A 21,109-nucleotide genomic window follows, 5' to 3' on the forward strand; every position below is an offset into this window, starting at 1 on the left:
AGGTAACGGATACAGTTAGCTGTTGTTCAGGGACCAGGTGGTTGCCATCCTTTTTCTTTAGCATAGCAACGACCTTAAACGCGGGACGATTGATTGGGGCGCGCCCCTGTACATGTGTAGCTCTCGACTCTCGTATTTAGAAAGAAAATAGTGATGGGAAAGGGGGATAGGAGAAGTTTGCTTCCGCTTTGTGGGGGATCTGCGCATGTCTGGTAGACAGCGACGCTGTTCGAGTGGACGAGTGCTATTCGTTCCTACTGGAGCGGGCTACAAACTGATTTCCTGGATACTATTACAGCTACTACACATACAACGATCTGATGGACTAGGAGTATTCGGGTGTTTGACTGTCGGACTTTCTCACCATGGAAGGACTGTGGGTGTTGTTTTTGGTGGCGACATGGCTTAACACTGTTACAGGTGAGAGACAGATAATTTGTATACAGAGATATGTTGGTTTGGGTGATTATCTCGGAATGCCTGTTCACCGCTATGGAGATATATATCAACTGTGGTACACCTGTCCAGGGAGGGTAGAGGGGCGACGTAGGGTATCAGTGTGGGGTGAAGTTAGTTTGTGTTAAACGAAAACCGATGTCTAAACAAGATGAGGCCCTAGAAATCATACGGTACTTTTGTGGTTAAAACGTTAATTTACTCATTTTGTCGAAAGTGCGGGTTGAGTTCCCCACATGGAGATTATGGGAGCTGTGAAATATCGCTGAAAGTATACACGTATGTTCGATATATAGTTAGAATAAGTTCCCTTATAGTTTGTAAGTTTAGAAGTTCTGTAAATGTTGGAAAACCATCACCATGTGTGTATAACGATTCTTGGTAATTTGGGAAAATGTAGTTGTCACTGATACTGAGCTGAACATAGAGCCCGTGATTACTGTTTTACATCTTCCATTATAATTCTACATGTATTGTTATCATTATATTTGCTGATATTCTTCTGACAGAAGACATGCTGTGTGGTAATTAAGTTGCTATATATGTACACCCCATAGACCGGTACCGGTTACACTGTCGCAGCATGTTTATCTTCCGTACACCACCACAGGAACATTTAGTGTGGTGCACTCACCACAGCTGAACAGAACGGCGGCTAATACGGTTGTACTTGTGTTACTTCTCATTATTTAGGAGTTGCACGGTGATGGTGATGGAAGCACGTGGTTTAAGTGTTGCTTGACATATGTACATTCTTACGACTTGTTACACTCGCTACATACAGTACAAAGTGTAAGTGGAACTGCGATGATGGTGGAGGCACGTGGTTTATACTTACGTGTTACTTTAGTTGTCATTATTACGACTTGTAGTACGCGCTACCTATTCGACACCATTGTGGATCTACCATGTTGGTAGTATAGCAGGTAAACAACATGAACTCACTACTATATTTGAAACCCTTCCTGTCTGGTTCTTGTTAACGACGCGCAAAAGTGTTGTATTTACCAATTAATGTCACGATATTGGTATTGGCGTGTTTATATTTGTAACCTGATTCACATTAGTCAAATCAGAAATAACTGTGAGCTGACGAGGGGCGTGGTACTTGACATGCAGGGGCGTGACCGATGGGGGCGTGTGTGAGTCATTCACAACCAAACCACAGTGCTGCTGTCGGTCGTCCTCGCTGATATCGCCAACGGGTCCTTGTATAAAGAAACCGTTTTCAGTGTCAGTTTTATTCACGGAAACTGTGTTCCGTTCTCGTTTTCATTAATCACGTGTAAAATAACCTTCTTTACATATATTTTTCATTTATGTAAGGATATATAATAACATTTTTGAGCGGAATTTTGTTTATTTAGTCAGAAATGAAACTGACTGCATATAAACTCTTTTTAAAACCTATTTGCTGAATGTGATAAAATAAACAACTGGCCCACCGTGACTCACTGAATACTCCTCCACTGTGATACGGCTGTAAGCCGGGAAAAACCATCCTCTTTCTTCCTATTTATTTAAATAATGTTGTTGAAATGTTGTTTTAAATTGTTAACTAGGATATTTAAATGTATACGTTGATGTGATCAACTTCTTTTTGGAAGGAATCAGTGAATCACGAAGCCACGATCCATGCACATGGATTTATCATACTGAACATCTAGGGTGATAACGTTATTAACTTGTTATGGCATCCTGAAAATAAACTCGATACGGCGAATACTCAAGAAATGATTCACGCTTTTGCTGGGTAGGCGTTTTAGGTTCGGTGCAGTTATGCTTGTTTCTGGAGGGAGTGATTTAGCCGCGATAGGAATCCACGCTTGTTTTCCGCTGCATATTTTCCCCGACAACTAGATGATTCGTTTCACAGACCTTGATGCCCTTCCAACTAAACTGTACCATAATACGTCATTAGCCTATATGCATCTAACACAACTAACACGTATCTAAATACAGCTAGCAGGGATGTGGTTGTACAGGCGATGCCTCGTCGATAACAAATTGTTGTAGCTGGTGTTGTCTATGAAGACATTAATAGGTGGAGGCGATGTTGCATTTAGGAGCGCCCATGTTGATGTAAGAGTTATGCGGTGGAACTTGTCAAGCCCTTATTCCGTGAGCCTAGCAATCCGGACAGTCACTGTTTGGGGAGTCTATAGGAAACTGACCGGGGGTTTGGACCACGGATTTAATCGCTAGTCTCTGAAAATGAAATTTGTGAAAAATGTAATTTCTAGAAACTGACAAACGGCCAAAGTGAGATGGATGATCCAGAGTGAGTGCGTTTAGTTTTATAGCCATCATCAGCAATACTCCACCTACATGGTGGCGCTAAATAGATTATCGAATATGGACCAAACCAGTGGTCAAAATCATGAGCATCGATCTACGCAATTGGGAACGATGACGTGTCAACTAAGTCAGCGAGCCTGACCACCCGATCCCACCCGATCTTACGACAAGCATGGGTTGTTGAAGACTTTTATTCTAACCCAGACCTTAACGTGTAGAGTGATTCAGAACCAGGGGAAATCTGAAGCTGCTTAATTAAGGGCTACTGTGTTGCAGAAAGGATAGTGTTGTGGTTCAGGTACTGTGAGACATATTAATGTTTTGAGTGCGGCGTAAAACTTAGCTCACTCAGCCACTCTAGAGGTAACAACTCAGTAATGCGCGTTTCAACTCCCGCCCTGATGGTGACAACATTATGGACACAAGTTGCACTGAATATGAATATTTGATCTGTGTACGCTTCGCGATGACAACATCTAGTCAGTGGCTTAGCTACCACAGATTAAGCTTTGTACAAAAACACAGTGTATGTCAGCCCAGCGTATGGTGGTTGTGGTGCTGGTGTCACCAATAACCTATGTGATGGCGAGACTTCTACATCAAGCATGTCTGGACCTGTCGCTATACTGCCAGGCACTTCACCGGAGTCAAACATATCAACAACAGTAATTGATGAAACATAATTACACAGCTCGTTCAAAGGAGATTATCAACTGGGACACGCGTGTACTAAATAATGGTAATTATGTGATTGTACGCCTAGGCGACATGTTAATTAACCCAGAGACCATACAATATATGGTCTCTGATTAACCCTAGGAATTAATTGTCCAACGAGTCTAAAGTTGTCCAGAACCGTTGCTATGACACTACCACGAACCAGTCCACCTTCCCTGAATCGGAAACGCTACAAGCTATGCAGGTTCACCCAGTATGGTTGCTGACATTGTGGAGATCCTGTCTATACACACTTTCATTCTTGATATAACAAACTCGCTTTTTGTGCTTGACATGACCGTTGTTATGGCAACACTTTATCAATTGAAATGTGCACACCACAACTCGGCATGAGATTCATCATCTTTAGTAATTACGTAACATATACAAGCCTCAGACACATGTAAACCATATGCACATTGCCAGTGACTTTGTAGAAACAAATTATGTTTCCAGCTGACAGACGCTGTTTATAAACACGTCTTCATGCACGACGCGCACGTCTTGGCAACTCTGTCACAAAGCAGATTGCAGTTAAACACATTTACTGTTATGAGAGACAGCAATATACCAGCTATATGTAAATAATCAGATAATCCAGTGATCAATAGCACGAACACCGATCTGTTCGACCGGGAACCAATGACGTGATCAACCGAGAATGTCTACCCGACCCTGTTAGTCGCCTCTTACGACAAGCATAGTGGCCTTTTGTAGCAAGCATGGGTTGCTGAAGATCTGTCAAGCTCGGATCTTCACTGATCACTATCTTTAGGCGTATCGTGATCCTGTAAATGTAAATTCGAACATAGAAATTCGCCCTGATTAATTTTGCTTCTTTCACGAAATCGGTAAAAGTTTGTGACACGCGCCACAACATGCTGAAATGAATGCAACATAGAACCCAAAACGCTCTGGCTAACATGTGACAGTCAATGCAGGATGATCTGTTACCCGGGGTGTTCTCGCTGAATTAGCACATTATACATTCTTTAATCATAGGCAGACTGTAGCGCAAATGGGTTTGCGCAGCATTGAGAATGTGACAAGTCTTCCTATATGCGAGCGGAGCGAGCAAAGGTTGGCAACGTACTTTCATCGCTTCTGATCGATCGAAATATTTTTCATGTCAAAATAAAATATCTCCACCATTTCCTCACATGACTGTGCCCTCACATTTCTTACCCCATGTTTATTAATTACTCACGTGAAATATGTTTTATTCAACATTTTAAGCGCCACTCATGGTATTCAGATCGTTCTTCCCCTCCATTAGCCCCGTCAGCTTCCGGTTGGACGGAGAGACGGAACAAGAATAAGCAGAAATTAGAAAGAAATGCCACATTGCCTAATTTTATCATGAACCTGTTGGAGTTTACTTGTCTTATCTGTCGTCACTACTGGTAGAATTTTCGTAACATTTATTCTACATAAAAACACTTCTGGCACAATAGGCGAATGGAACAGGGGAGGTAACTGTAAGTATTTCATATAGAATTATAACCCCCTGTTCCTTCATCCCACTGAACCGGAAACTGGATAGGGGAATGGAGGCAAAGATCGGTCTGATATACCAGGAGTTGCGCTGAAAATGCTGAATAAAAATATTTCACGTGAGTAATTGTTCAACATGGGGTTGGAAATGTGAGCGCACATCCCAGTGAAGAAATTCGTGTATACCTATTATGGTGGCGATATATTATTTTGACATGAAAAATATTTTTTGAACCGAAGCGAGGAAAGTACGTTGCCAAGCTTTGCTCGCTTCGCTCGCAGGTAAGAAGATTGGTCATTTTCTCTATGCTGTGCCACCCATTTGCGCTAGTTTGTCTGTGCCTGAAGGTGGAGACGAGATGGCCAAGAGACGTCTTGTTTTGGGAGGGGTGTCCCTGAATCTGTTGAGCGTTGGTTTCAATACACGTTTACCTCCGAAAACACCGTTTTGTCTTTCAACCTACTGGCATCAGATCAGAAGGGTAATCGTCCATGACATATGTTCCCCACATCCTGGTAACCGGCTCACGCCGTGTCTCGACGTAGCTTCTAACCACGAACTCTCACCGAGATAGGCGATTTGAACTTTTTGCTCCCTGTCCTATCTCCAAGTTTAAACAGCCGTGCATAGATACGGCGGGTATGTCCGTGTTGAACCAGGTGATCAGGAATAGACAGGTCATGACTTTACTCCCGGACTGAATATGTTGGCATGATTGTGTGCAGGTTCTGCCACATCAGTGCCAGCATCAACCACTTTATGCTTTCCACGATGTAACACCCTTAGGGCATGCTTGAGTACATCCTTCAAGGTGAGATCCTGCATCGCAGACAGTTCGCAGACAGTAATAGTAGATCAGGAGCATACGTTTAGAAAATGTAAATGGTGGTCTGTTGTTCTGAGGAGAACACTCCTATTTTAACCATTTGGAGTGAACAGCTAGAAGTATTCCCCACACACTACACGATCGCGTTGAAACTGTTAGCGGTACAGATTACTGCTCTTTCCAAAACACTTATGCTGCACAATTGGCATCAGATCAGATGACAGACATGTACGTTGCCTGGCGCTGCAATTGCTATAAATAGACACAGGGAAATACCGAGTTGGCATCTCGACTGCGACCTGTTTCCTGGCGGCTGGGTATTCAGTGAAGGGTGTTAGAGAGTGTTTGGTTTCAGAGACAAGATGCCGTTATCCCCCCAGTTAGCAGTTAGTTGCTGAGTCTTGGGTGTGTCTGTATGGGGAAGGGGGGGGGGGAGGTAGGTAGGTGGATGCCACTGCACGTACGCCTGGATGACAAGATCATTCGGCTTTAAAACGACGCGCTGATATGATCTATTTGTTTCATGTCAAATGTTTGGTTTATTGTGTAACACCGCACTCAGCAATGGCCGCTTTCTGAAAATAAACTGTCTGGACCAAACAGTCCGGTGATCAAAACATGGTCATCAGTCTACACACTTGGGTTACAATGTCATGTGTCAACTAAGTCAGACAGTCTGACCACCCGATGTCGTTAGTCGCCTCGTACAAACATGGGTTACTGCAAGCCATACCTAACCGGAATCTCCCATGTCAAAAGAAACACCCAAAGGTAAATGCGATAGTCTGGTCACTGTTTGGTCGCATGGCCTTGACTGGAACCTTAACTTAGATGGTGCCTGATTTGTCTTGTGACATGGTCAGTATGTTGCTGTGTTTTGTGAAAATGTTTTGAAAAACAGGAACATGATTTCATATTTATAATTCCAGCATCCTCGATTACAGGATGTATTTTTCCATTCTGTTGTGGGCATTATTCTGGACCTATCCGTTTCCTGACAGCTTCCTTGGGAGTGTAGATGAAACAGTTCTCTCAATGGTGGCAAGGAACACTCCCTGAATGAAATGAGTCACTTGTTGAGTTAGGGTCAGAGATAACTGTAATGATGTCACTTCCGACACAAAGGTCCAAGAGATTTATCGTGGAATGGGGATAAAATACTCTGAATTGTCGAGGACAAGACAGGCAGTTATTGATTATATTTACTCCGTTTTGTACCTACGCTTATATGCACAACGAGTTCATATTGCCTTTAGGTAACTTATTTGCGAAGCTTGTTCTGGTTGCTTTTGTGCACAGTTAGATCCAGGCGACGTTATGTCAGGCACTGTGGGTCTGTCTACGTTGAGTTGAGTTCTACCATGTAGAAACTGTACACATATATAGCAAGAATGTATGATTGTCACGTCGTTTCAGAGTGTATTGGAACTCGTTCGCGGGGTGAAATATCGAAATATACTCCGACACGTCGTGTTTCGTGCCTCTATGTCCATGTTAGTCTACATTACGCGAAACCGTTTCGCGATGAGGAATTAGAAGGAGTGGAGTATATGTTTATCCGTTGTGTACAAATATCAACACTCCACTGACCAATAAAAAGCAAATGTTTGTAAGTTCAAATATTCTTGTAGTCTCATTACACACTGAACAGCATACGTAATGCAATTTTTGTAAAAATGAAATCTCATAAATCTCATTATGTCTATATCTCCTGTTTATAAACTTGACAAAAAGCCAGAATTTTTGCTTTCGTTTTTGCTTTCGTATATTTCAGCACTCGCTTACCCAGGCGTACCACCGATACAAGTAGGCCCCTATAGGTTAATCGTAGTTAGAAAGTAGTTATTTCGATAAACTCTGCGATTAGACGGCCTACACCACGCGGGGATAATTATTTAATACGCGTGTAATGTATTTGGCATGATGAAGATTATTAAAATAAGTAAAGTTTTATTTATTTTTTGGTATTTTAAATAATTGCCCTTGGTCAGTTGTTCAGGTTATGCTAATAAAAACAATAGGCATAATTATCCCTAGTGGTTTAAAGAGGCAGAAGCCACCGAGCTGATGTACTGTACCAGAGCACAAATACATATACACCCCACATATCTACAGTCTCGCGTGATGTGTTTGACTTCAGGACAGCAAGTGATTACCGTACAGAACATCAGACTGGTTGGGGGGCCAAATGCCAACTCCGGCAGGGTGGAGGTCCTGATCAATGGGGTGTGGGGGACCGTCTGTGACGATCAGTGGGATGACCTGGATGCGGCTGTAGTCTGCAGGATGCTGAATTACAGGTACCGAAACTATACTCAACAGCAAAAGAAACGCAAGTTTCTAAAAAATGTAATCTCATGAAAGTAAGCGTTCATGTTTATGTCTGCTATTCAAAAACGTCCAGTATATTTGCTGGTTTTTCGGCACTCGCTGATCGCTGAAAGAGAGCGAGTGATTGTCTTTCTACGAGCACATAAAGACATGGTATACCTTTTTACAAAATGTTTCGTTTTTAGCTCATGACAACATTTATGTCAAATCATGGATTCACAGCACTGGCGAACTGTAATTGGTATTCCTCTCGCCACATTGATATATATATATTTGGTGTAAACTATAGATTTGGTTAAAACAGGAACGGTGGTCAGGCGTTCCCGCTGGCCAGGTATGGACAAGGCACCGGTCCCATCCATCTTGACGACGTCAGATGTGACGGCGACGAGGAACGGATAGACCAGTGCAGGATGACTACCATCAGTAACTGCCAACACAGTGAGGACGCCAGTGTCATCTGTGACCCCAGTGGACCCGCCGTCCCCACTTCAACACCACCAACGACAGACCAACCGACAGTAGGCCCAGTGCCTGACAACTGCGTTCCTGGAAGTGGTGAGCTGGTACACATACGAGTTAATATAAGATTATTTCCATACATTGAAGCATTGACTCTCACGAATTGAAACACATTTTGACATTTAGCATTGCAAACCTTTGACAAGAATGCTCTAAATGTAAAATGGAAATAATAATGAAGTTTTCAGTGGCCAATAAGAACAATATGTTTGCATTTTTCGTGAATCATTTTGAAATCTACCATCTCAAAGAACGTAACGCAAAAAAATTAAATCTAAATCTATAAATTGCAAATCTCCTGATCCGATTGTACCATGTAATATTTGTTTTATGAAAAGGTGCTGACGTCATTCAGACACAATGACGAGATCCTACCTTTCGACAAAAATATCCTCTAAAGGTAATAAGTGGAGGATTCTCTAAACTTCCATGTCCTAGGTATGTTTGCGTATATAACCCTACTGCTGCTGGTTTCAGCTGTAACCCGGCGGGTAAGACTCGTAGCCGCCGACAACTTGCCGGGACGCGGTATGGTTGAGGTGTTTAACGGTACATACTGGGGCTCCGTCTGTGACGATTTCTTCGACGAGAACGCAGCCAAAATTGTCTGTGGGACCCTATGCTTCAAGTGAGTAGAAAAACCGACTAATTATTTGATATCAAAGGGACAATATCGACCACGCCTATTCATGATGGTCAGATGTAAAATATGGTGATTTGATGATTTTACATCACAATCTTTATAATTAATGTAAGCACCATCATTAAGTGACGTATAAAGTTTTTAACCCGACCCACTCACTCACTGACAGAAGTCACTGATGATTCATGGTAAACGAGCAGGGGATCCCAATATACACTCCATCATTCACTCGCGTATGTTTTAAATTCCAGCACCACATACGCCCGTGCCGGAGCACCACCGGAAGCCATTGGACCGCCTCGTTCTGACATAGTACTGGATGATGTCCGATGTGCTGGAAACGAGGCTCAGATTCAAGACTGCCCAAACAATGGTTGGGGGAATCACAATTGTGCACCTACGGAAATCGCTTCGGTCACGTGCGTGAATCTCCGCTTCACCCCTCCCGCTGGTGAGTGGTGTACCTATTAACGGAGTTTGCGTCCTCGAACGTTTGCGAATGAGCGACTGGTATTGTTGTGGATTGAGTACGTGGTGGTTGTAGTGTGTTTAACGATGGACAGCCTAATGGTGTAGGTGTTGGTTTGTCTCGCCAACGACACGGGTTCTAATACCAGCAAAAATACTAAATGTGAATCCCATGTCTCTCATGTCGACAGTATATAGTTACTGAATATATATTCGAGTGGACGGTGAAGTCGGAGTGTTTGTTGTAATAGTATCAGTCTGTTCTCATGGCATTAGTCTGTTGGTATCAGACTGCAGGTTGTAATGGCATCAGACTGTTGGTTGCAATGGTATCAGGTCGTAGGTTGTGATAGTGTTACGGTTAAGAATTTACCCTGACAAACGAGGTAAGAAATCCCCTTGTGAACCAGCAAAACAGAACAAAGACAAGTCATAAACGTTCAAATTATGTATTATTATGCAACGAGAGCAAGGTATACAAGGTCACAAGCCAATTTCACAATGCTGATTACAAATTCAATACAAGTGAAACAAAATCTAAGGCAGTGGATCACAAAATATAATATAGTAAACTCACCAAAGTCTTAGTGCGAGAGAGAATCAACTATGCAGAATGTAAACACAGCGATCGGTCTGACAGCGGATGATGTAGATAAGGCGTTGACGGATGCAGATAATGTAACTCCAGTAAATATGAATGAGTGTGTGTCCCGCAACACGGCAACCAGCCTTTTTATATATATATACTCAGTCATTTCCCGAAAGTTCGGGCACACACAACCATCAACAACACTGTAGAATGCCCTTGAATAAGTCTCGCGGAAGTAAACATATAGAAAACTAAGGGCAGATAAATTCCGGAAAACCAGAATCCTAAAAGTGTTGACCGTCTGTTAAAACGAAATGTGACCCATCATAATTATTATTCCAGACACTAAACGTTGTGACCCAATAATAATTATCACTTAATTAATAACAAAATATACAGAAAATACACACTCGTAACAATAGTATCAGACTGTTGTTTGTGATGGTATTAGTCTGTTGGTTGTAACGGCATCAGAAAATAGGCTGTAATGGTATCAGACTGTAGGTTGTAATCGCATCAGTGTGTTCGAATGATATCAGTCTGTTGTGATGGTATCAGACTGTTGTAATGGTATCAGTATTTTGCAATGGCATCAGACTGCAGGTTGTAATAGTATCAGACTGTTGGTTGTATTGGTATCAGACTGTACGTTGCAATGGTATCAGACTGCAGGTTGTAATAGTATCATACTGCAGGTTGTAATGGCATCACACTGTTGGTTTTAGTGCAGGTTGTAATGGTATCAGAGTGTTGGTTGTAATAGTATCAGACTGCAGGTTGTAATGGTATCAGACACTAGGCTGTAGTGGTATCAAACTGTTGGTTGCGATGGTTTCAGGCTGTAGATTGTAATGGCATCAGTCTGCTGTTATGGTGTCAGACTGTTGTAATGGTATCAGACTGTTGTAATGGTATCAGACTGTATGCTGTGTCACCAACAAAGAGGAAATACGGTGGCAATACACGTGTCCCAGTTTGCCCACGGGTGTTGTTCTTAAACACATGTTCCCTGTTTCCCTGTTAACGCAATGCCATGGATAAAGTGGGTCTTTTACGCTGACACTATTTGACATATTGTTCTCTCTGGGATAAATAAATGGGTTATTTCAGGACAGACAATGGAAGGCTGAATGTGTGTGGCTGAGGGTTGTGAGGTTTTACTTAACGTCTCATTCCCTTCACTCAGCACATAAATCACGACCTTACCTGATCCAGGGTTGATTGTTTACTTATGCTATGGCAGAGTGTGTCACTGAACAAGGAAACGATTTTTGTGATAAGTAAACGTTCGTGACCTTCACCAAACCTCAAACACCCAAGACAGCCACCATCTGGCATTGCTGACATTGACCAAACTTGCGTTAAAACTCACTGTTTCCACTGAATACAATGTCGATTCTGTATATCAGTTTTTTATCAGTGATCTAAGTGAGGAATAATATGGGAAAACGTAATTACAGATGTTATGAAACGTTTGAACCAGCAGTCAAAACAGTCTTTTACGAGCTAATTTGAGTGAGGAGAAGACACATAAAGCTCACAGAGCTGCTGTAGGTAGTGCTGTAAGAGTTGTATCCCTTTGTATTCAGATCCAGTTCCGGTGCTGGACTGTCGGGAGGGATACCTGATTGCTGCCTTCAGTCGGATCCAGGACCCAAATCTGGAGGAGAAACATCTCACCATCCTTAACAGCACCTGTGTCCCTATAAGGTCACATGACAACAACACCGTCGTCATCAGAATCCCGTTCTCTGGCTGTGGGACCAACGTCACGGTGAGTACAGGACGTCACAGGCAGTGAGACCGACGTCACGGTGAGTACAGGACGTCACAGGCAGTGAGACCGACGTCAGGATGAGAGTACGGAACATACGTAATGGGCAGTGAGACCGATGTCACGGTGAGAGTACGTAATATAGGTCACAGAAATTCCACACACACACACACAAACACACACACACACACACACACACACACACACACACACACACACACACAAACACACACACACACACACACACATACGTGTGTGTGTGTGTATTTAGTTCCATCAATGTTCTGTTATTACTCCACTGATTTGCTTAACGTTATCTGTTACAGTACAACGCCTCTCACATTTTCTACGACAATGTCATCAAGTACGACTACACCGTTCTTGAAGGTCAAATCAGCAGGGTTAATACCTTCCTTGTCAAAGTTACGTGCCAGATGCCACGTGAAGCTGCGGTCACGCGACCTCTTGACCCTCAGACGCAGGTGGTTACTCAGAAATCAACTGGACAATTTGTTGTGACCATGTCGTTCTACAGGAACAACAGCTTTTCCAACCCCGATCTACAGGTTCCCTTGCGACTGCCTCTGGGCGAGTGGATCAATGTCGGCCTGCAGCTCGAGAATGTGCACGACCGGCTCAAGCTGATTGTACCCGACTGTGTGGCCACCCCTAATAATGATATTAACAACCCCATTAGATACCCGCTGTTCAGAAATAGGTACGCTCCGATCATCAATTGAAGATCGACCATAGAAACACTTGGTTTAAAAAAAATTGATGTTCGTGTCTGAGTGAACTGGAATTGTTGTAAAAAATAATCTACTATTCAAAGTCAACAATAGTGGCGTTTTTCCTTTATTTATTTATATGTTTGTTTGCTTGTTTGTTTATCGATATCGCTCAGATGTGTGGTGCTGATTCAGTTGGCCGCTATCATACAGCTGGACTAATGTGTTAAACAAACACATAAATATTTAAAAACTGTTTTAATTTCAGCTGTCGAGAGGAACCAACATTGGCTTTCTTCAACCTGAATCAGACGCGTTTTGGCTACCGGTACCAACCGTTCGCGTTTGTTGGGTACGAGGAGGTGTTCCTGCACTGTGGTGCGTTTGTGTGCGTGCTTGATGACATGTCGGCGGAGTGCGACCGCAGTTGCAACAACGCCAAGGGGGCCACAGCGACTGGGCGCCGTAGGCGTGATGCAATGCCCAGAGAGAAAATATACGTTCAAAGTGGCCCACTGATCGTGTACAAGTTAGAAAACTCGATGACAGTGCTAGAGAGGATTGGAGAACGTGAGTATTTAGCAGTCAGACACGTTACCAGGATATATCAAATTGTAAGCAACAAAACATTAGATCCTCTTGAACGCCATTTCCTGCCTTTTTCGCCCGTCATGTTAGTTTTTTTTCTGCCACAAACATTTGTAATTAATTCATTATAATTGCTTTTATCAGTTTAGTACATGTATATTAATTATGTATTTTATACAGACTTTACAACTTATACACAATTACTGCTAGACACATATTAGATGATCCTGCGCACTAAACGCATTTGTGACAAGAGAGGCGGTACAACGAATTGGGCGAGTACACTTGGCTGCTACAGGTAGCTTGACGATTATGCACGTGCAATACATGCTAACCGTGACATGAAATCAACACCGCTACTGATTAACACCTGTCTCGCTACTGTGTAACACCTGTCTCGCTACTGTTTTACACCTGTCACAATACTGTTAAACAGATTTCAGTTGTAGAAAAAAATGTCCAAGTTGGAAAACATGGGCAAATAGTTCATTCTCAGGCAAGGGAGATAGCATACAATGTTATCATGTATATGGACAAAAATTGTGCAACCAAAGCAGATTCTCTTTTACAAAGTAGCCTTGCTACTGGAGTCTCAACGGCAACTTTAAAGCTCATTAAGGCAGAAGGTGGTAGGAGTGCGAGTGGACCTACATTTATCAGTCCCACAAAGTTGCGCAAACCCAAAACTTGGAGTTACAAACTTGATGATTTCGACCGGTGTGCAGTCCGTCAATTTGTACAAAGTTTATATGGCGTAAAAAAAACAACTACCCACTCTGGATACGATGTATGATATGACAAAGTGCAGTTGAACTACAAGGGTTCTAAGGAAAGTTTTCGAAAAAATCTCAAAGACATGGGGTTTAGGTGGCGAAAAACGCAGTCAAACCGTAAACCTTAAATGGAACGTAAAGACATTGTTTCCAAGCGTTTGCAATACTTGCGTGCAATAAAGAAATACAGAGAAGAAAATCGAACACTTATCTTTATCGATGAAACATGGTTGCATGTACACCACATTGTCCCAAAGTGTTGGCAACTTGAGGGTGAAGTCATAATAAATGGGGTTCAGCCTCCGTCTGGCACCGGACCTCGGCTTATTGTGGTTCATGCAGGGGGTGAAAACGGTTTTGTTCCAAATGCTTTGCTTATTTTTGATTCCTAACTCAGATCAGCAGACTATGATGAGGAGATGAACTTTGATAATTTTTCCAAATGGCTCCAGGAAAAGTCGATCCCAAACCTTCCACTGCACTCTGTCATCGTTATGGATAATGCACCATATCATAGCAAGCAGGTGGACAAATGTCCGCCAACCGCCAACAGAAAAGATGACATAAAAGCGTGGCTACAGAGGCACAACATCTCATTTGATGAGAAAATGCTTAAAGTGGAACTATTATTTCTTGCAAAATCCAACAAATCGGGCCCTGTCTACAGAGTAGACACGATGTTGAAGCAACATGGTCATGATGTACTACGTCTCCCCTCCATACCACTGAGAACTAAACCCGATTGAGTTGGGCAGATGTAAAAAATTATGTCGCTTCACAAAACTTGCAGTTCACAGAAAGTTCCTTAAGAGTTGCCATAATTGAAAGGATGTCTGCAATCGGTGCAAAAGAATGGTCGGAATGTTGTAAACATGTTAAAACAATTGAAGATGGTTACTGGCAACGCGAAATCGCGGTAGAAAGGGAAACTGACAGACTAGTGATTGACTTAGGACTTGCAAGTGATTCAGACACCGAGACTGATTCAGAGAGTGATAATTAAAGCATAAATCTGTAAGTCCGCCTAATTTTCCAGCATTGTTGTGTCTTGTATAATAATTGACACATACTATATCAGGTTTTTAGTGTTCCCATACTTTGTCATAAAAAAGAATAATGTTTGGTGAGTTGTCTGTATTTTATATTTTTTTAGTCACTGATAAATCTACTGAGTCTGGTACTGAGTAATCCAGAAACCGACAAGTTTGTGTACAAAGATAGTTCTCACTGACTTATCAATGTCAAAAGGTATTTTCAGTTTTCTGTACACAATTTTGGTGACAATAATACAAATATGACAGAAATTTGGAAGTATTGCTTGAATACTAACCATTTCTCTGGAACCGGTTATATAAATTTCCAAGACATGTATTCCCGGTCGATCACCAGCGGAATTATGGACGAAAATCAGCCCGTACAGAGAAATAGGAACAAAATTATGGGATAAAAAATATTTCCCCCTTGCTACTCTGATTTAGCCAGCACCATTCAATAACAGATAACTTGTAACATATTAAAAAGTTAAATGAAACACAATTAACTATATGTAGTTATTATCTATTTAATATTTAGCAGACGAAAAGTCAACTTTACACATTAAAACAACACCGCATATTCCTTCGAATGATAAGACTGCAATTTCAGGCATAAGATACTGATATTCCACGCTCACCTTAGTTAAGACGAAGACAAATAGATAACTGAGGCATTGACAAGCATTTTAGATATTCAATAATTTTGTTAAAAACACCCCAGGAAAATGTCATTTACTTCGTGAAATGGATCGGTCGTCCTAAACATATTTGCTCAGTATATTGTGTTGATTCAATTCGTTGGGACTGTACCTGTTCCTAAATTGAGTGTGCTATAACAATTCATGCGTGAAACGCACGGGGAAAATGAACTTCTCGATATTTATCAGACAACCTGTCTCCCTCTTGTTTCAAGTGGATCGTTCTGTGGGGCGTTCCCATGTATGCAAAATGGGGTCATTTGTCAGGTCATGGATCATCTTATATGTGTTTACGAGTACGACTTTTATTCAGGAAATATATGATTTGAACACTAAAACGACAATATTGATTTTTGCCTGTTCCTTGGACATACATAGTTCTAATGTTGACAGGGGCGGTGGGGCACGCTGTTGCTGACAGGCTTCAATATAACTGTATTTCTGATGTCACGCGGGGTAAAACACAATTCACTGAATGTACAACTGGTGTTTCAGCTCAGACAGTGTCCAGAACATTCACATTCCCTGCGTCAACATCTCCTCCATCACCATCGCCTACGTCGACCCCTACCCCGCACGTTCAAGGCCGCGTTGGGACGTCGGCCAAGGTCTTCCATCACGAAACAACGACGATAAAAACTCACTACTTTGCCGGTAGTGGTGACGTTCCCGATCAAGCATCAAAGCCAACACAAATCCGGGAAGACGCCACAACTACAACAAAAGCTACAACAACAGCTGACGCTACTACAAAGTCAGTTGCTGAGACGACTAGACGTAATACCGAGACTACAGCAAAGGAATATGTTACAACAAAAGACTACGATACAACGTCACGCGTTGATGACGCAACAACACGGAGTGAAGATGGCGGCAAGTCTAAGACGGAAGCTCCAACAAGTAAGGCAACGATACCTTCCATGGCAGATGCTTCGAACGGTGTCGGCTTTCTCGTGGAAAGGGGAGTGAACTCTGAAAACCCTCACACAGCACAACAAGCTGACGCCCTACAGGGCTATGTTCCATCCTTCATATCAGGCAGCCTAAGAAATGTCGTCAGTTTAGTTTCAATATTCGTTTGTATATCTGCATCTATAGCTCTCAGGGTGTTTTCATGAAATCGATGCATCACTAAGATACCCACCACATGTTTCCATGACCACAGATTTTGCTCATGTATTTTCTTATATGATTTTTTAGAAGTTAACCAATACATGCCAGAGACAGTGCTTAATGTGCTCAAACTGTGTTGCCTTCATAAAACCCCGCTAGTAAACGATCTTCGCCAGTGTTTAATACGACCTGCGATATGTTGAAGCGGTCGTACAAATACACTGTTCCTGTTTTACCGATGTTACCGATCTTCTTCAGAAATGAGCCGGATTTAAACAAAATTTATTTAATATACTACTGTGCAGCGTTCCTTATGAGTGTCAAACACCTATGTTCGTTGGGAGGGAATTCTTGAATGACCTCCATACCATATCTGCAGCGGAGGAGTGCACAGTGGAAGTCTTTATTTTACAAAAAGTCTGAACAGAAATGCACCAAACTAAACGAACTGAAAGGGTCCTAGAAACTTTGTGCTAAATACTAAATTTCTAAATACTAAATAAATGTCTAACAACTGGGCTCAAGAAACTAATATTCTCCCAATACTATCGAGGCTGTTTTCACAATGACAGTTTTAGTCCCAACAACTCAAATGACCACATGTGTTTTTCTCTCTCACATCGCATGTGAAGTACGTGCCCTTTGTGACATGTGTGCCTTTTGGTGAGTTTGGGTGTCACGTTTAATGACATGTACACGAACAGTTTCACACATGGATGCATTTTGGAGAAACACTTATGAACAATATCAAGCTGACACGCCGTGTGATGACTGACGTGCTCAGTGGCCTTAAACCAAACCCAGTCACACCCACGCGGATAATATATTACCTCTGCGCAGACTGGACCTCACTTTGGGGTTTTACGGTACTTTAATTTATGACCCGTGTATTCACGTATGATATGTTGCACAGAGGGATTATCAATACACTTCCTTTATGGATTTAAGAAACCTGACACGTGAAATAAAGCCGATAGTTTTGTGTGAACCAGAGACAAACACGCCCACTGCAACCTGGCTCGCAAACAATGAGGCTACCCCAGTGATTTCTGAAAAATCTGCTGGATTCACGTTAAGTGTCTTTATTCCCCTGACCATTATGTTTATTTTGTACCTTTTGTGTATATACATATAACATCTTTACTCATCCCACAGATTTGCCTCATTTCCATACCCACCCCAAGCCTTATGAACTGGAGGGGCACTGTCACAGACCTGATGCTGTCCTGTCCTGTAACAAACCCCGTTTATCCGAACTGTCTGGTGAACCCAACGAAGTCATGTCTCCTAATGATCGAGGCAGTGGTTTTGTCTTGTTCACTTACGTGAAAAGGTTTTCTAATAAAATTACAATGAATTATATGTTTCCGGACTGACGGGGTTTACTGCTATAGACATACTGTCTGTGAAAAAGTTCATTCCGTCCAAATTGTCAACTGACGGCGGCCAGTGTCAACATACTTGACAAGATTGATTTATATTTATTCCATAGTTTTCAACATAATTTACATCTGTATCTGTTATTACACGAGCAATACTATAATGAGCAGCAAAATAAACGCGAGCTTCAAAAAATGAAATCGCATAAAAGTAAGCAGTCAAGCAGTCGTGCTTCTATTTTATAAATTGACAAATACAGAGTTGCGTTTCTTTTGCTATGTGCTGCTGTTGTCTACTTAACCAATATCATTATTAGTCATACTTAATATAGGCAAAATGCCGGAATTGTTTTTTCAAAGGATTGATTTTTAAGTGAAAGTTGATATAACTGCGATGAATTACTTCATGTGTGTACCAGGAGGTTGTCCTGAGGTCTGTTTAAACATAGTGAAGTAGTCGGGTGTCGTCAGTGACGTCCTTAAGCCGTCCTCGTTGCTGTGACTGATTAGTACAATTCGATTAGCATGTCAGGAATATGTTTAAGTACTCGGTTTACAGAAATCATATTTTAAGTGGTTTTCTTCACGGAAATTCAGTTAACTACCTGAAGCAACTGTTTAGAACTTTGTTAAAATTTCACGTTCAGATTTTTACTTCTGTTATTGTTTTGGAATATAACTCCGTAAACCCAGTATTGTAATAAGAAGTCCCTGATTGTGGCATTATAGTTCTATTTCCTATTACAAGCCTCAACAAATCAATGTTTCGGTCGTTTTGTCTAACCTAGTTGTTTGTTTCCGAAACCTTAAATTAACGACCCGTTGAATTTACAACGCCTCTTGAACCTTTTTCGTCCATGGTCATCTTCAAACAAAATGGCTATCTTGTGTGTGTTTATCACCATGATGTAAGGTGTTAATCAAGTGGTCATTAACCGTTCCTGCTGTTGATATTTAACAACGGTTAAAAAGAGTCGTTAACCGTCTAACGGGTGTTTTAACATGTCAGTACACATGGTTATTAGGATGTAGCAAGGATGAGATTTTGTACACTGATATTGGCGTTTGTCATAGGAAATACGACTTATTGCCATGCCAACATTGCGCTTTGTATATATAAGCATACTGTGATACGTTTTTTTCTTGATATGTGGCCTTTGGGGGCAAGTGATTTTTCTATTGCGTTTTTATCTTGATTTTGTAGCACGGTAAATATATAGTTTGATTTTGGTAAGAAGTCGTTAACTAACAGTACAAGGCTACTTCATAGTAACCAATAACTCTGAAAGTGTTGTATAACTGTTGTATAAGTATGAGGTCATCCGGGAACTGACCATTGAAGGTAACGTTTGGTGCTTGCATTATTCATTCACAGAGTTTTGCCTCAGAAAATGCAGGTAAATAACGATTTGTATATGTTTTAGAAAAACAAATTGTTTGGCCCTTCCTTGAAAAAATGTCATAATGCAATGACAAAAAGTGTCGGCCACTCTACTCCCATCAGTTGGTCGCTCCCTGGTGAGTGTCAGTAATATAACTAACCTACATCTCAGGTTTTAAGGGTCATTATATAGCATACTGATTTTCAGAGTTTAAACAATAGAGTGATAAGTGATAAATTATAAATATCTGTAAATAAACTCATTTGTCAGTATAATGTTGTTAAAATGTACACTTACAAATGTTGAATAAACCGTTTACATATATGTTAATGATTTTCTGTATGTGTAACAGTCTCCCGAACCAACATGCGGTGTATAGTGTATGCACAGAAGGAGCCATTACTATCACCCTGACACGTACAGATCAGCAGCGGATCAGGTTCTAGCTGTGGAGACACTGTTACTGGGGTAAACACACCTGGTTGTGGAGATACTGTTACTGGGGTAAACACACCTGGTTGTGGAGACATTGTTACTGGGGTAAACACATCCAGTTGTGGAGACACTGTTACTGTTGTAAACACACCTGCTTGTGGAGACATTGTTACCTGGTAAACACACCTGGTTGTGGAAACACTGTCACTAGGGTAAACACACCTGCTTGTGGAGACACCGTTACTGGGGTAAACACACCTGGTTGTGGAGACATTGTTACTGGTGTAGCCACACCTGGTTGTGGAGATACTGTTACTGTTGTAACCACACCTGGTTGTGGAGACACTGTTACTGGGGTAAACACCTGGTTGTAGAAACACTGTTACTGGGGTAAACACACCTGGTTGTGGAGACACCGTTACTGGGGTAAACACACCTGGTTGTGGAGATACTGTTACTTGGGTAAACACACCTGCTTGTGGAAACAATGTGACTGGGGTAACCACCTGGTTGTGGAGATACTGTTACTGTTGTAAACACACCTGGTTGTGGAGACACTGTTACTGGGGTAAACACACCTGGTTGTGGAGACACCGTTACTGGGGTAAACACACCTCGTTGTGGAAACACTGTTACTGGGGTAACCACACCTGCTTGTGGAAACACTGTTACTGGGGTAAACACACCTGGTTGTGGAGACACCGTTACTGGGGTAAACACACCTGGTTGTGGAGACATTGTTACCTGGGTAACCACACCTGGTTGTGGAGATACTGTTTCTGGGGTAAACACACCTGGTTGTGGAGATGGTGTTACTGTTGTAAACACACCTGGTTGTGGAGACACTGTTACTGGGGTAA

At 41.8% G+C, this 21,109-nt stretch overlaps 1 protein-coding gene across 1 annotated transcript; it reads left to right on the forward strand.

The window, feature by feature from the left end:
* Positions 1 to 214: 214 nt before the first annotated feature.
* LOC137273138 (uncharacterized) lies at positions 215 to 20,138 on the forward strand. The gene is made up of 9 exons (XM_067805609.1): positions 215 to 420; positions 7,933 to 8,092; positions 8,428 to 8,681; positions 9,123 to 9,273; positions 9,540 to 9,739; positions 11,935 to 12,119; positions 12,446 to 12,837; positions 13,116 to 13,417; positions 16,436 to 20,138. Exons 1-9 carry the CDS (start codon positions 366 to 368, stop codon positions 17,056 to 17,058), a joined length of 2,322 nt encoding a protein of 773 aa, XP_067661710.1. The 5' UTR covers positions 215 to 365; the 3' UTR covers positions 17,059 to 20,138.
* Positions 20,139 to 21,109: the final 971 nt, after the last annotated feature.

This window comes from Haliotis asinina, chromosome 2, assembly GCF_037392515.1.
Source record: "Haliotis asinina isolate JCU_RB_2024 chromosome 2, JCU_Hal_asi_v2, whole genome shotgun sequence".
In the NCBI taxonomy this organism is placed as follows: Eukaryota; Metazoa; Mollusca; class Gastropoda; order Lepetellida; family Haliotidae; genus Haliotis; species Haliotis asinina.

Bases quoted from the DNA above. Each gene is read 5' to 3' on its own strand.
- LOC137273138 (XM_067805609.1), top strand. From the start codon at position 366: ATGGAAGGACTGTGGGTGTTGTTTTTGGTGGCGACATGGCTTAACACT. The intron at 8,093-8,427 runs GTACCGAAACTA...TGGTTAAAACAG, and splicing joins TGCAGGATGCTGAATTACAG to GAACGGTGGTCAGGCGTTCC. The intron at 12,838-13,115 runs GTACGCTCCGAT...TTTTAATTTCAG, and splicing joins TACCCGCTGTTCAGAAATAG to CTGTCGAGAGGAACCAACAT.